The sequence below is a fragment of the Chlorocebus sabaeus genome, chromosome 7, assembly GCF_047675955.1.
Source record: "Chlorocebus sabaeus isolate Y175 chromosome 7, mChlSab1.0.hap1, whole genome shotgun sequence".
Taxonomy (NCBI): domain Eukaryota; kingdom Metazoa; phylum Chordata; class Mammalia; order Primates; family Cercopithecidae; genus Chlorocebus; species Chlorocebus sabaeus.
The window spans coordinates 21,180,650-21,197,918 of record NC_132910.1 but is presented as its reverse complement, the minus strand read 5'-3'; the positions used below and the strand labels follow the sequence as shown (position 1 = coordinate 21,197,918).

Here is a 17,269-nt window from a genome sequence, read left to right as displayed (position 1 = left end):
CAAAAGTCAGGAAACAACAGGTGCTGGAGAGGATGTGGAGAAATAGGAACACTTTTACACTGTTGGTGGGATTGTAAACTAGTTCAACCATTATGGAAAACAGTATGGCGATTCCTCAAGGATCTAGAACTAGATGTACCATATGACCCAGCCATCCCATTACTGGGTATATACCCAAAGGATTATAAATTATGCTGCTATAAGGACACATGCACACGTATGTTTATTGCAGCACTATTCACAATAGCAAAGACTTGGAATCAACCCAAATGTCCATCAGTGACAGATTGGATTAAGAAAATGTGGCACATATACACCATGGAATACTATGCAGCCATAAAAAAGGATGAGTTTGTGTCCTTTGTAGGGACATGGATGCAGCTGGAAACCATCATTCTTAGCAAACTATCACAAGAACAGAAAACCAAACACCGCATGTTCTCACTCGTAGGTGGGAACTGAACAATGAGATCACTTGGACTCGGGAAGGGGAACATCACACACCAGGGCCTATCATGGGGAGGGGGGAGGGGGGAGGGATTGCATTGGGAGTTATACCTGATGTAAATGACGAGTTGATGGGTGCAGCACACCAACATGGCACAAGTATACATATGTAGCAAACCTGCACGTTGTGCACATGTACCCTACAACTTGAAGTTTAATAATAATAAATTAATTAAAAAAAAAAAAGAAAAGAAATTAAGGGCCTCAAAGGTATATAAAGTTATTTCAGTGATGTTCAAGCTGATTTATTCTAGTAATAGTGGACTGGTCTCTCTAAGTATGAGGAATGAAAAAAAAAAAACAGCTACAACTTTGTTTGAAATTTTAATGTTTTGGCAAATGATATACAGTTCTATATTTCAGAGATAGTGGAGAAAAGACCTCATTTAATCATCAATACAGTAAATATGATATCACAATCCAGATCTGGCATATCTTACACAAACTAAAAAGATCATAACCAATACGGAAAATATTCCACACAATCTTCTTTTGGCTCAATACTGTTGACTTTTCAAGAAGCATGCCAAAACATATTGATAGTAGGAGGTGATGTGATAGATGAAAAAATTATAAAGGAATGATTTCTCTAGTCATACCTATGAATAAAAAAAAATATTAGATTATTTATATAATTTATATTCCAGAAAACACATACTGCATATAATATGTAAAATACTTGTGCATAAAATACATATAAACATTCAAACATGCAAGCTAGTGTAATAGAATATAATTATTTATAGTTATTACTAATTGATAATTTCTAGAGCTAAAACAGTAGGCTATTAATATTTATTTTAAAAATGACTAAATGTTTGATAGTTAATAGCCAAACTCTTCACTGTGTTATGCAAATAAAGATTTTATTTAATGCTCCCATTAAATAAGAAATATTTACATCTCTCATCCAATTTTGAAGCAATATTTTCTTAATTTCTAAATAGTTTACTAGATATAAAATATAATATTACTTCCTACATTGAGTATTTCTTGATGTATTTGGATTACAGATTTGTCAAATAATTACACTGAGAAAATGTCCTTTTGGAAAAATTTTTAAAAACCTTTAAAAAGTAAAGTCTTCGTAATCTATTTTATTAGAAACCTTTTTGTTAATAGTTTTATTTTGTAAATATTCTGCATATTTACTTTACTTCTGCCTTATAATATTCTTCTGGCACTGCCTTGCTTTGTTTATTTCTCGTTTACCTAAAGGTTCAGGTCTTAATCTGATACAATTGATTTTTTCATTCTATCACAGTATCTTGCTCACAATTCTAATTTTGCACTTAGTAAACTTCTTTGTAAACCTATTTATCCCTCTAGAACTGAGGTTAAGGAAGGTTGTCAGCCTCTCTCTTTTTTTTTTTTTTAACCAAGTTTCTCATATTGTGGGACTCATGATAAGCAATTTCAAAATATGGAATGAATGACATCAAAGGGAGTATCACTATTCAGAAAATACAACTGCAACCTCAGCTCTCATCCATAACAATTATGGTGTTATTTTTCTCATATAAGATTATTTAGAAGGGTTGCTTGATCTCTTTCCATTGTCAGGAAAAGCAAACAAAAATAGAATCAAGCTGTGAGACCAATGCCCTTTCACATTATTGTTGAACTCCTGAACATGGATACGGGGTTGCCTCAGTAGTTGAGTCTTTCAGAGGAAGCAACCTAGGGCCAGACAATAGGTTGGAATCTTGGCTCTTTTACTTATCACATACAGTATGATCATGGGGGATTTATGTAACTTTTTTGTGCATTGCTTGTCCCATTTATACGTTAGTTTATAATGATAACAACTTTACAGGGTTATGTGACCGTGAAACTAGTTAATATAGGAAAAAGTTTAGAACGGTGGCTGGCACACTCTAAGAACTCAACAAACATCAACTATTATTATCAGATTTGCTGTTGCACTCTTTGTCATGATGATGTATACTTATTATTTTACACATATATGTGTATAGGTTTTGACCAACAAAACCTAAATAAATTTACCAACTATTTATTTAGGTAAAAAGTTTACCTAAAGGTAAAATTGAATCCAATTCTTTTAATTTCAGAATCTGTTGTAAAATAAAATTAATATTATTTCTATTTCTATCTTTCTACTTCAATGGATTACCATAAAAATCAAGAGAATATATATATAAATGTTTAGAAAATTAAAATCTAATATAATGCAATTCTTTTTCCCTAGCATTATGATTGCAGTTATATTTGAACCATATGATTTTTATTTCATTACTGGCCTTGACATTTTGATTTAAATTTGATTTAACTTCTACGTGATAACTTATATTCTTTTTCTTTATTTCATTTCTTTTAATCTCATTTTTCACAACACACAATAATTGCATATTTTTTACAAAGACGAACATACCCAAATGGGAATATAAGGGTAGGTGTTTTCCTGAATGTGATTCCACAGGTTCATAGACTACAAGGGGAACAGCCTGGACATACTGGGGGACAGTGAACTTCTGGAGAAACTGGTTGATTTTCATCTAGAAAGAAATAAAATTATTAATAATTAACTCACATTTAATATCTCCCAGGGTTCAAAAGAGAGCTACATAGAAGCAAATGAATTAAAACTTTGCCTATTTAGATAACTTTTAAATTATTCCAGGTGGAACCAGCAAAAGCAGAGTTTACTTATGTAAAAATCGCTGTAAATATTTATATGTTATGGAGTAAACTTCAGAATTAAAGAGAGTCTCTAATTCTGATACTCACACAAAGATATCTAAGAGAAAAAAAAATAAATTTATATGTAAGAAGCCAAGAGGAAAATTATTTGAATTACAGAGATAAGTGTCTCAGTATGTTATTTATTGTTCTGTATATAATCCTTAGAGAGGCTCAGTGTAATTTTTTTGTGATTTTACTCACTGGAATCTATGATACTGATCTTGTTGCTTAAGCTCTCTGAGCATCACTTGCCTTGCAGAATAATTTAAGTTAATATATAGAGAGCATTCTGATTAGTGTTGGTCACCTATTTTATGTTAAATGGATGTTCTCTACATCCAAGTTCATTCTTTAAGCATTCGTCATAAACCTTATTATAGATTATTGTAGGTAATAGAGATGGAATTAAAATGGCAACTTTACACAGGATAATTTCCAGTTTTTATGAACATACAGTAAGTGTTGACTGAATCCATGGCTATGATATACAATTGATACAATGGTAGAATTCTTCTGGGATCATTTTGACAAAGTAAAAAGATTTTCGTAGCAGCTAGAACTTATGAAACCAGATAGGTTTTTAGTTGGGAGAATTAGTTTGAGAACATTGAAGCAAATAGTACTTCTATTACAAAAATTTTACAAGAAATTTCAGTATATAGGAGGATGATGACCATAATATTAATATTACTGCTATAGTACATTTATTGTATTATACAGTTTACATGTATTACCTGAAATGATCCTTACCAAAAAAATTAAAGTCAGAAGTATATTTACATGTTCACTTTTTGTTGAAGACACTGTAGTCGAGAGGGACAAAGTACTTAAAAAATGTCACAGCCATAAAAAAAGGTGGAGCTGCAGTTGGAATATAAACTGCCTGACTCCAAAGCCTATGTCCTTTCGCTGAGATACATACCCCTCTAGATCACACTGACTGGTTACAAGAACTACGGTTTGAAAACAATCACTAACAGTCTTTATTTTGAGAAATCAGGTCATAACATACTGTCAAAGAGAAGTTGGAATATAGTTGTGCTATACTAGTAACTTGATTAAATCATTTAAAATACATTCTTTTTGAGATTTGTAATTGCTCAAAAATCAATAGATTAAAATTGTTTTTCTTAAAAGATATATTCATGTTTATTTGAAAAGAAAGGTGCATACCATGATAACAACAATAGCAGAATTACTATAGATTTTGAATTTGATTTAAAATATTTATTTGGTGGTTTAGACATGAAGTCCTTGCCCATGCCTATGTCCTGAATGGTATTACTTAGGTTTTCTTGTAGGATTTTTATGGTATTAGGTCTAACATTTAAGTCTCTAATCCATCTTGAATTAACTTTCGTATAAGGAGTAAGGAAAAGATCCAGTTTCAGCTTTCTACTTATGGCTAGCCAGTTTTCCCAGCACCATTTATTAAATAGGGAATCCTTTCCCCATTTCTTGTTTCTCTCAGGTTTGTCAAAGATCAGATGACTGTAGATGTGTGGTATTATTTCTGAGGACTCTGTTCTGTTCCATTGGTCTATATCTCTGTTTTGGTACCAGTACCATGCTGTTTTGGTTACTGTAGCCTTGTAGTATAGTTTGAAGTCAGGTAGCGTGAGGCCTCCAGCTTTGTTCTTTTGGCTTAGGATTGTCTTGGCAATGCAGGCTCTTTTCTGGTTCCATATGAACTTTAAAGCAGTTTTTTTCCAATTCTGTGAAGAAACTCATTGGTAGCTTGATGGGGATGGCATTGAATCTATAAATTACCTTGGGCAGTATGGCCATTTTCACGATATTGATTCTTCCTATCCAAGAGCATGGTATGTTCTTCCATTTGTTCGTGTCCTCTTTATTTCACTGAGCAGTGGTTTGTAGTTCTCCTTGAAGAGGTCCTTTACATCCCTTGTAAGTTGGATTCCTAGGTATTTTATTCTCTTTGAAGCAATTGTGAATGGAAGTTCATTCCTGATTTGGCTCTCTGTTTCTCTGTTACTGGTGTGTAAGAATGCTTGTGATTTTTGCACATTAATTTTGTATCCTGAGACTTTGCTGAAGTTTCTTATCAGCTTAAGGAGATTTTGGGCTGAGATGATGGGGTTTTCTAAATATACAATCATGTCATCTGCAAACAGGGACAATTTGACTTCTTTTCCTAACTGAATACCCTTTCTTTCTTTCTCTTGCCTGATTGCCCTAGCCAGCGGCAACAAAAGCCAAAATTGACAAATGGGATCTAATTAAACAAAAGAGCTTCTGCACAGCAAAAGAAACTACCATCAGAGTGAACAGGCAACCTACAGAATGGGAGAAAATTTTTGCAATCTACTCATCTGACAAAGGGCTAACAAAGAACTCAAACAAATTTACAAGAAAAAAACAAACAACTCCATCAAAAAGTGGGCAAAGGATATGAACAGACATTTCTCAAAAGAAGACATGCATACAGCCAACAGACACATGAAAAAATGCTCATCATCACTGGCCATTAGAGAAACGCAAATCAAAACCACAATGAGATACCATCTCACACCAGTTAGAATGGCAATCATTAAAAAGTCAGGAAACAACAGGTGCTGGAGAGGATGTGGAGAAATAGGAACACTTTTACACTGTTGGTGGGATTGTAAACTAGTTCAACCCTTGTGGAAAACAGTATGGCGTTTCCTCAAGGATCTTGAACTAGAAATACCATATGACCCAGCAATCCCATTACTGGGTATATATCCAAAGGATTATAAATCATGCTGCTATACAGACACATGCACACATATGTTCATTCACTATTCACAATAGCAAAGACTTGGAAGCAACCCAAATGTCCATCAATGCGAGACTGGATTAAGAAAATGTGGCACATATACACCATGGAATACTATGCAGCCATAAAAAGGGATGAGTTGGTGTCCTTTGTAGGGACATGGATGCAGCTGGCAACCATCATTCTCAGCAAACTATTGCAAGAACAGAAAACCAAACACTGCATGTTCTCACTCATAGATGGGAATTGAACAATGAGATCACTTGGACTCGGGAAGGGGAACATCACACACCAGGGTCTATTGTGGGGAGGGGGGAATGGGGAGGGATGACATTGGGAGTTATACCTGATGTAAATGACGAGTTGATGGGTGCTGATGAGTTGATGGGTGCAGCACACCAACATGGCACAAGTATACATATGTAACAAACCTGCACGTTGTGCACATGGACCCTAGAACTTAAAGTATAATAATAAAAAATAAATAAATAAATAAAACACTTATTTGGAATTTAGTGATGTGAAAGTTGGGGGTAAGAAAGAGTTGAGATTTTATATATATATCTATGTATGTATACACATATATATGTATGTATGTATATACATGTGTATATGTGTGTGTGTGTGTATATACTTTATTTGCACTATAAGTTTATGAAATAATTACCAGCTGTTTCAGGTAGTTCTTTTCTTCATTTGACTTAATTTTCTGTTAAGAACCAAAAACAACTGTTATGAAAACAAAATAAATTGCTACTGGGTAATATTAATTGTATTTTGTTTCTAAGATAATTACATACCTCAGGGAATACTTCAGCAGATTCCTAAAGGAAAGAAATTAAAAATCAGCTTTACTTGTATGACACACCAGCAATTGCATGTAACGAGTTATATGGAAGAACTAAAGCTAACTGAAAAATTCAGAGCCAGGTCATTGTTAATGAGAAGTGATTTTAATCACTGATTAGAGAAATCAATTAAGAATCATTACAATAAAACATTCGTTATTAGGGCACACACTCTGTGTTAACAATGACACATTTCTAAAGATATGTGTTATTACAATGTTTTCATCCAGGTGCCTTGTTCAGACAGTAAAAATGACTACAGAGTAGTCAAGTAAAATAATGAACACATAGGCCAGGTGAGTTGTAATGTAAACCAAAGCTCACATGCCGTTTCTAGAAGTGATATGGGTTCTTATACTGAGACTGAAAGAAAGAATAAAATATGCTTCCTAAGGCACTGATGAGGAAGACCTTGAACTGTGCCTCAGGTCACAAGACTCCAGTTCACAATCCATATTTCCCCTTTCCCCAGGAACTTTTTCAATTGTGCTCACCTACCTGGCTCTTTCTATCACAATAGGTATTTCTTAGGGAAGTCACCAAACAACTCATATAATTCATCCTAAAGGATTATACTTATTATCTCCTAACTAATATTAGTTATCTCCTAAATAATCTTTAGAGAGTAAAACTTTAGCGAAAGCAATTGGCAGGTTCTAGATTTTATACTGATCTGTTTTAAAAAATGAAGTTTCAGGCTGGGTGTGGTGACTTACACCTGTAATCCCAGCATTTTGGCACAGTTATATCATAGCTATTATGAAATAAAAAATAACTTTTTAAAATTTATGTAATAAAAGATAACTTTAAATTTTTATTTAATTTTAGTAGTTATGACTTACTTCTTGGGAGATGCTGGTAGATTCCTTAGGAAAAGAAAAGATAAGACATCTTAATTATATATCAATTCAGATACTACTTTCCACCATGCAGTTTCCCACTTTTTCACAAAAGAACAAAACTAGGCAAATCATTAGGTGATATTCAGGGTATCTCTAGGCATATGTTATGCACCATTAGTAGAAATGTATTTGAAAATTAACAATGTATAAAGTTGAGTCTTTATTCAGAAAACATATAATAAATTCCTCTTACCCAGTTTACAAATTTGAGAATGGACACCATGACTCCTGAAGGAATATTGTTATTCAGTGACTGCTAGCAAAAGAAATGGTATTGAACATTTTTTTTCTAGAGCCTGGTCCTATAGATATGTAATCTTGCTAACTTTGAATGTTACAGTTGTAGTCATCATCCACAAATTATTCTTATCATTGCTGTACTTTTTATTTCCTCTCATTCTGTGACTCTAATTTTATGCATAAAGAATAATAATTTGGAATAAAGGCAGTCTTGTATAGAATTTAATATCTGGAACTGGAAGCCAAGATGTTGTCTACATGAGAAACTGCCTCTTCTCACTAGATAAATGATGCTCTTTTTCTGTATAATAACAAATATTTAAAAATTCAATTTTATGACCTAATTAAATAATCAAGTGAAATATCTGTCCCTTTCTGGAAAAACTTTAGTTAAAATCAGTCTTTCTTTATTAAATTCTTATAGTTTCCTACAGTAGCGACACACAAATAATTCTGTACCTATAAGAAATTACTAACTTTATTTATTTATTATATTTAAGAGTTGGCACAAGTATTGGATTGTAGTTATTAAAGATGCCACATTTTAAGATGTAGAATACTATATGTGGAAATGCGCTAAAGAATACTGCAGTGTTTCCATATAGCTATATATTCCTCAGATAAGGAAATGTGTATTTAGTTTTATGATAAATGCTGAAAATTATAGTGTTGAGCAGATGTCCTCTATCAAAGAGATGTTTTGAATATTAAAGCATTTTCTTTACATAAAAAAATTGACTTTAAAATCAAAATGTGGCAAAATGTTAGTGGATTAGCCATCCACTAGTAACTATAATTTACTTTTAGCTAAGCAAAACTATTTTAGTAAGAGGAATGACTGAGGCCAATTAAAAAACAAAAAGATAAGAAAGAGATGCTTAGGTCCAGTGGAGTCTAAGGGAGAATAAACTCTTGTTTCCATGTGAAAAATGGATCATGGAAGTATCTTTCTTCTTTTTCCCTAAGTTGGATATATATAGTCTATGAAATTCATCACCTTACCTTTACTATCTAATTGACTTTAAAGTCAAGGAGACAGCAAAATCTGCCATGGCATGTACCTAAGATACAGAGATAAGTGAAGTAACAAAGACTTTGAGCACCATCGATAAATGGTGATCTTCTGAGGGCATGTAAATTTGGGGAGTAAGGTGGACTGAAACTGGTAACTCTTGTTAGTAGTGCTTTTTAATAGTATTTTGGCTAATGATTTGTGGTTTATTTGTCTTCTAGAAAATATTATTTAAATTTATTTGAATTTCTACATTCAAAATGATTGGAACATTTTCCCTCTGGTTAATTTAGTGTTTTCTTTCAAAAGAAAGTAAGAAAGAAGCAAACAATGCAAAGCTCTCTGGAATGGGAATATTAGGATAGGTTATTGTCTTAATTTGATTCCCTGGGTTGATAACCATCTGAGATTGGTAAGAAGCCTGAAGATACTGGGAAAAGCTTAACTCTGGGTAATACTGGTTGATTTTGTTCTGTAAAGGAAGAAAATGATCAATATTTATATTAGTATTGAATCTTCTTCATGGCTCAGAGCATATCTGAGCAAAATTAAAACTTTTTAACATAATATATAAATTATGTCAGATTGACCAAGGAAAAACATTTTCAGTATAAAATTCAATATCATAGTGCTTACATTCAAAAAGTGAACTTTAGAATTAAAGAAATCATGTGGCTATTTTAGTATTTCTGTTGAAGTGAAGCTTCTTGCTGAGTGTAAAAAGCAAAAGAATGTGTGTGAAGGGAAGTAGAGGCTTATCAAGAAATTTGTCTGAGTTTTTCATTCATTTTTCCACATCCAGTTGAAGAAGCTTTGCAGTTGAAGTAGAGACATCTCAGTTTACATTCCCTTTCCCCTGGGCTGGTTGCTTTACTTCTCATAAGCATCACGTACCTTGCAGTTTTATATCGATTGAAATATGAAGAGTGGTTTTTATAGTACCTGTCACATATGTGCATCTGAAAAATTTTCTATTATGTTTGTATTTTGATTTTGCTGTGAATACTTAACCAAAAATTCCTGTAGAAATTAAAGGTGGAATCACTTAAAATGGTATCTTCACTCTTGGAGAATTTCCAGTTCATGCAGATGATAATTAAATAGGTATGTAAAACATGTGTTTTTGTATTGCTTGGGGATAAGTGTTAAATGGACACATGATTACAACAAACACGGGAAGAATACAATTAAATTTATTTAGACAAAGTATTAAAAAGATTATTAGGGCAATTAGAATTTTCTAAAAATAAAATAGTTTTATTTTAGAGATCATGTTTTAACATGCCCAAGATTTAAAATGGATTTTTTGTCTGTGTATACATTTAATAATAATTGCTACTTTTGATACATCTTAGAAATTTTTCAAGCAATTGATTATATAACTTACCTATATTATCTAACATCATTCTCATAAAAACCTTTAGGATTAGTATTACTAAATTCATTTTCAGTTGAGAAAAATGTAAGGTCGAGAGGTTAAATGATAACTCGGAGAGCTGAAGTTGGAAGGGATATTACTTGACTCTGAAGCCTATCCTCTTTCTTTGCACTGCACATTTCTCTAGTCCACAGAGTATGAGTTATATGATCTCCTATGGCTTAGAATGAGAGTAGAGAAAAGCTTATAAATTCCTGTTGCTACTTCATAGAGCTGAGTGATGAATTTTGTGTTTGTTAAACTATGGTGATATCCCCATTAGATCACTTTAATTCCTTTTTTTTCTTTCTTGTTTGAGAGTTGAGGTCTTGCTATGTTGCTTAGACTGGTCTTGAACTCCTGGCCTAAAATAATCCTCCTTCCTCAGCCTCCCAAAGTACTAAGATTACAGGTATGAACCACCATGAACAGCCTAATAATTTATTATTATGTTTGCAATTCTTCCAAATTTACTTGGATTGTTAATTTTTCTTAAAGGATAACTCCAGATATATTTGTTAACATAGTATTTATGTATCACAGTAACTACAACAGGAAAAAGTAACTTTATCATAAATGTGGTGTTAAATATTTCAATGTGGTGCTAAATATTTCATTGAGAAGAAATGATGTGATCATTTGGAAGAAGAAATAATTGTAAAATATATTCTTTTACTTGAAATAATACATTGTGTGAAAAACTTACCATCTGCTTTAAGTCGATCTTTTCTTCCTTAGTCAGTTCATTGTTCTATTAAAACCCAAAGGACATATTAGAGAAATACAAAATGAAAATGTTACTAATTATATTAATTTTTTAAAAATAATGACTTACTTCAGTGGATACTTCAGCAGATTCCTAAAGGAGCAAAATGATAAATAGCTTTACTTGAATGACATAGTAATAATTGTCTCTACATAATTTTAGGAGAAAGTTAGGGGCGAGTAATTATTCAGGGTCCCACCCACTAGCACTAAGATACTCTCATTTATTAAGAATTACATATGTTACATTATTTATCACCAGGACTTTTTCTGTCAACATAATAAAAGGTCTAAAATATGTTTTATTTTGAATGCTTTATTAATTTAATATTTTTCAGGCAATTTCATATGACTACAGAGTACAGGCAGGTGATGAAAAATATGCAAAATAGACCTGGTGAGGTGTAGTAAACTAAACCCTACATGCTTGTTGTTGAAATGACAGACATGGCTTAAGGCTCTCAGATTGAGATCAACACTTAAAATTAAGGAAAGACTAAGGCAAGCTTCGTAAGGCACTGATTATAAAGAACTTAGGCTTTGTCCAAGGTCATGGGGCACTGGACAGTAATCCACGATGACACTACCTGGTATTCTAGGGTACTCTTACAAGCAGGCTCTCCACCACAGAATGTTTCACGGGTTGGTGACCTACACAAACCCTAACCCAAATCTTCATTCAATCTTTTTTAAAGTGGTTCTCAAAGTATTATGTGTATCAATATCACCTAGAAGCCCTGCTAAAATACAGATTGCTTAGCTCCAAACCAGAGTTTTTGATTTAGTAAGTCAGCTGTGAGGCCTATGATTTTGTGTTTCTGTTTTCCAGGTGCTATAGTGCTACTTATCTGGGAACTACCCTTTGAGAGCTGCTGTGCTAGACAATATTGAGAGGGTTTCCAAAGAGAAGTGATGGTGAAGGAAATTGACAAGCTCTTGATTTGTACAGGAATGCAATTTCTTGTAGAGCCATGTATGCATTTGCAGAGAGAATAGGGCAGAATAAATAATTCTTCTTCTCAAGATAGTCAATTTCAGCCACTCAAAATAATTTTGAGTCATGTATGTGATTTTTCCATTTCTCCCTTTGAGTGTTTAGATGTAAATTATCAAACTATTGTATAATACTACTAGAAAGCTGCTATTTCTTTGATTTTAAAAGAAACCATATCTTACCTCAGTAGATGAACTGCTAGTAGGTTGCTTGATAAATTGAAATGAAAATAAAAATAAAATATTTTGGTGATAAGAATAAATTGAATCCTCGAATAGCAGTAGTTACCTTAGATATATGTTCCACATTGATTACCTAATCATTGTACTAAACATCAAAAGAAGGACTGAAATAGGTTTCATAAGTTCTTATTATGAATCACCTTTGGAAAACAAATGGGAGGGATTCACATTGTCTGTTATTTAAATGGAAGTATCTCCATTATGAGAATAAGGGCAAATTTAAGGGAATAAAAAGAATGGAAGCAGGATGAAATTATAATTTTTAAAAATTATGAAATTAATTTCTGGATTATTAAAAGAGGAATATTCCAGATGTTTTACAGACTATTATTAGTATTTAACATTAGGTATACATATTGCCAAATATGGTTTAGATGAATAAAAATATCTCACCATCGTATCTATTTTATTTGCAGTCTCCTAGTTAAAAAAGGATTAGACATATTATTCTTGTAGCATTGTTTACAAGGTATATTCTACTGAGTGTAAAGAGAAAACCCACCTACCACAAAGAGAGGCATTCATTTTCATTTTATGGATTTGAATGAATTATATCGAAAGTGTTCATTTCGTAATAAACGTGCTAACAGTGGTAAATTCAAATGTAAGCACCATGAGGGAGGGATTTTGCTTGTTGTATTTACTTACTGTGGTATTTCAGAGCCTCGAATATTGTTTTGGATACATTACTTCCTCAATAATATTTGTTAAATGAATGATTGAATACACAAAATTAATTTGGTCCATAGTTGGATAATTATTTTTAACTTTAAGTAACTGTAAACGTTTTAATGTATATTTGAAATACATAATTAGGACTTAAACCTGTGATTTGCAGAGAGATTATAAAAGTTTTCATTAAAAATAAATGTATTTAATTTTAAAAGAGAAAATTTTGAGATAAATATTGAAAATTAACTGAAGGAATTAAAAATCACAAAATTACTGGGTCTCTATTCTTTGTTGGAAATAACTCTGGAAGTGTTTAGTGGATTCCTTGATTCTTGCACAAATTAATATTCTTCAATCGAATTATTCATTGAATTAGGACAAGTGCATGCTTTTGTCCTGTTTTTCAAATTTCTCTTACAACAAGTATACTTTTAATGTATGCTAATTTCAACTTTACTAAAGATTAGATTTGAAATCAAGGTCTTATACTTGCTAGAATTTGGAGCAAATGTCCTTCCAAAAACAAAATTGGAATTGATTCAAATCCTGATTCAAGAGAGACCTAATTTTCCATAATTCTTATATAGATTTTTTAGCATAAAATAATCCTTAAAAAATACATTAAATGGTCATCCAAAAAGTCAAGAATTAGTGAGGTGAAGAGTAGATGATTGATCATAAATAACTCCATTCAAAGAGATGACACTTTGAAAAGCTGGTTCACAAATGGGCCACAAATATGTTTTCATGTGGTCCTTTCACATAATTTCATAGCAGTTAAGACAATAAAAACATCACTCACTTTACACTTGGAGATGAAAAAATAATACTCACATGGAAAATAATTTATAATTGATAAAAATACACCTCGTTAATCAAACACAACATTAACACATGAATTTTACCTGACTGATTTGGCAGACCATATTATTGTTTGGCTTAAACTTCTGAAAAGAATAAATAATATTCATTTTATAGCTATATAAAAGTGACAAGTTATTTTAAAACATTTAATGTAAGGAGTTATGACTTACTTCTTGGTAGATACCGGCAGATTCCTTAGAAAAATAAATTAATATATTTGATTATTTATTTTTGAAATATTTTATTCATACTACCCAAATTAGTATCAATCTCTACCCATTATACAGTAGCTCAAGATAAAATACTTGGTCTATTCCTGAATTACAGATTGAATTTGACCAAAAATTTTACTCTCCTCAGATAATTTACATATTATTATATTCTAGTTAAATAATTTAATTTGAACTCTTAATATACTTGTGGGATAAGCTGGATATAATATTTTTGCAAATGCTAACAGCAAACAACAAAGGAATAATTGCATTTGTCTGTTGTACGGTTTTCTTTCCTTTGTTTTTACTCTCTTTGATTTCTAAATGAAATATATAGTAGCATAACAGGGCAATTATTTGGTCAACCTTAAAGAGCTTTGGACATCTTGTATGCAGCCATGAGCAAGAAGACATTTGGAAATGAGCACTTAATATAGATGTAGGTGTGCCTGAGCCCCTTTCTCACTAATAATATGTAATGCACTCCTGTCAGTATGTTCACAAGATTTTGAGTGCTCACCGTTACTTCCATACTAATATCACCATTATTGGATAATTACCAGAGAATCAAGTGGACAAGTGCACAAATCTAATCTTGTTACATTTGGATGCATGCATTTTGGTTTATTCTCCCCACACGTTCAAGCAATAATTGCACTTCAAATTTTCCATGATTCTATAACTCTGCTGTTACTGATCACAAAAATGAAACTAACCAGGACATTTACGCTATTATGTGGTAGGAATTGTTTTCATAATAATGTGCCTTGTCTCCCTGGAAGAGGAGGAGTGCCTTATCTCCTATATAAGTCACAAAAAACAAACACAAATTTAATTTAAAATACCAATGTGAATCTTTGTCTCTACTGTTTAATGGCAATGAAATATTGTAACACTGCTTCTTGGAAATTTAATGAAATGAAGCCTCCTTTAACAAATTATCTCTGTTTCTAACATTGTCAATAAACAATGAAAACATTACTCTCAATTTCCCCGGAAAGCTCTGAAACAAATGTCCCTTGATTTTTAGCTGAGTATCTTTGTCTATTAAATGGAACAATTGGGCCAACTATCTAATTTTTAAAAGTGGAGGAAAGAGAGTGGTTACATCTAGTAACCGCCAGTAGAGCATAAGATAGAAGAAATTATTGATCCTGCATATTATTGATTATTAAAGCATTGTGGTTTTTTTTTCCTTTTTAAACCAACTTGTTCATATTTAAAATGAAATTCTCACTTTAGATTTACTCAGTTTGCTACAAATTTAAGAAGGCACAAATGCCTACATGGATGTATCTCTTACACATGGGGATGTGTATTATAAAAGAGTACACTGAGCTCTGTAAAAGTAAAAGGTGACTTTATGGGAAGAGTGACATGTTGGAGCAGGAAGGAGATGGGTATGTGAGTATTTTTTTCCTGAGAATGAGGGTGCTAATAATGTTAAAAGATTAAAATTATCGGTAGTACAAAGTGTATATATGTATGTATATATATGTATCTATATCCATGTATGCAAAGCACTTTTATATGTATTGTCTATTACATACTTACAGTTTTGTGACATGAATATCATTATTATATCCTCACTGGGTTATTTGGCAAATAATTTACAAAGTTGCCACTGAAAGTCCAGAGCTACCTACTCCATCCTCTGTAACATGTCCTTGTGTATATTTTATCATCATGGCTTCTTAGTTACTTTTATCAAGAGTGTTGAAATTCTGTTACTTCATTGATAGCTACCTTTGGAATCCCCAAGTATAGTAGTGAGGCTTTCTTACACTTCTAGAAATGTGCTGCAGAGTGGAAATAATCCCTCCAGGAATTTTCAACATATTATAGAGGAAAATTCCTGCTTTTTTTCCTGTACATATAGCCTATCCAATACTATAGTGAAGTCACTTTGTAGAAAGATTATTTGCCTGAACACTCTGTTTAAGGTAGAGTCAATAATGCCATTGATCATGGATTAAAAGGTCACATATTTAGTCTCTGTTTATTACTGTTAATGAATCTTCATTAACATATCTTCTGCATATAGTAAAAAGTTCATTTTTCTTATACATTTAAATAAGAATGGATATCACTATATGTCCCAGTATGCTTACATGCTGTGCCAGAGCAACTGCCAAAAGGCAGGTAAAGATGAAGAACTTCATGGTTGTTTGGTCCTGCAAAAACATGTATCGAAAATTAATCACATAATTTATAATTTCAAAACTTATACATTCTTTTGTTTATTTATCTATGATTATTTTTATACCAGATGATTGAGAAAAGATAATGAAGACTGAAAACATTTGCTTTTGAGAAGCTCATAAATATAAATATGAATATAACAGTTTATTTTGAAAGAGACTTTTTTTCAACAGGACTAATTTAAAGGCATGTTTCTTAAAATGTGGAAGATTCATTCAAATATCATTGGTTCTTGGGGTTAATCTCCAATGATAGGCATTTTGTGAAGAATGATTATCAGAAAACCAAAAAAACACCAGGAACTCCTTTTAAAATCAGATTTCAGGGAGTCAAAACATGCAGCCTGACTCGCCAGTAGGAAATAGCAGGTGGAATTAACACTGGATTGGGAATAAGGAATCTGGCAGGTCCCAGTTTAACCCTGGACTGGCCACTAAAGCTTCAGTAAGCCACTGAACATCACCGTACATTATTTAATGCATTTAATAAACGTGAGTTGATTACACGATCTCTAAGCTACCTTCCAGCTAGATTGATGTCTCATACTATTGATATAAACAAATCCACAAGGTTTTCTGAATACCTGTAAGTCAATTTCTCTTCCTTATGTTTAAATGAATAAGGAAATATTAAAGTTGTTCTAAAGTATTTTTGATATATGTAACTCTTTATAGAGTACATATTTACAATTTATTTTTAAAGGATAATTTAAAGCTTACCCAATGATAACAAAATGTGCTTATGATCCATACCTTTGTGAATACAGAGAGTGTGTTTATACAGGCATTAAATTATATCTTCATGTTTTTATTGAATAGTTTTTGAATAATTTCTCAATTATATAGTATAAAATATCTCACCCTTGAAGTGAATAATACTATACAGTTGATGAAATAATCATTAATAATAATACCATATAGTTGATGAA

The 17,269-nt window shown here is 32.0% G+C and overlaps 1 protein-coding gene across 1 annotated transcript; it reads right to left on the bottom strand.

The window, feature by feature from the left end:
• Nucleotides 1-761: 761 nt before the first annotated feature.
• Nucleotides 762-16,325, bottom strand: LOC103235730 (alpha-S2-casein-like). Its single transcript, XM_037994742.2, has 8 exons — nucleotides 16,251-16,325; nucleotides 11,226-11,249; nucleotides 11,097-11,141; nucleotides 7,662-7,685; nucleotides 6,772-6,795; nucleotides 6,639-6,680; nucleotides 2,900-3,023; nucleotides 762-1,106 (listed from the first exon to the last, which is right to left on the bottom strand). Exons 1-8 carry the CDS (start codon nucleotides 16,323-16,325, stop codon nucleotides 1,078-1,080), a joined length of 387 nt encoding a protein of 128 aa, XP_037850670.2. The 3' UTR covers nucleotides 762-1,077.
• Nucleotides 16,326-17,269: the final 944 nt, after the last annotated feature.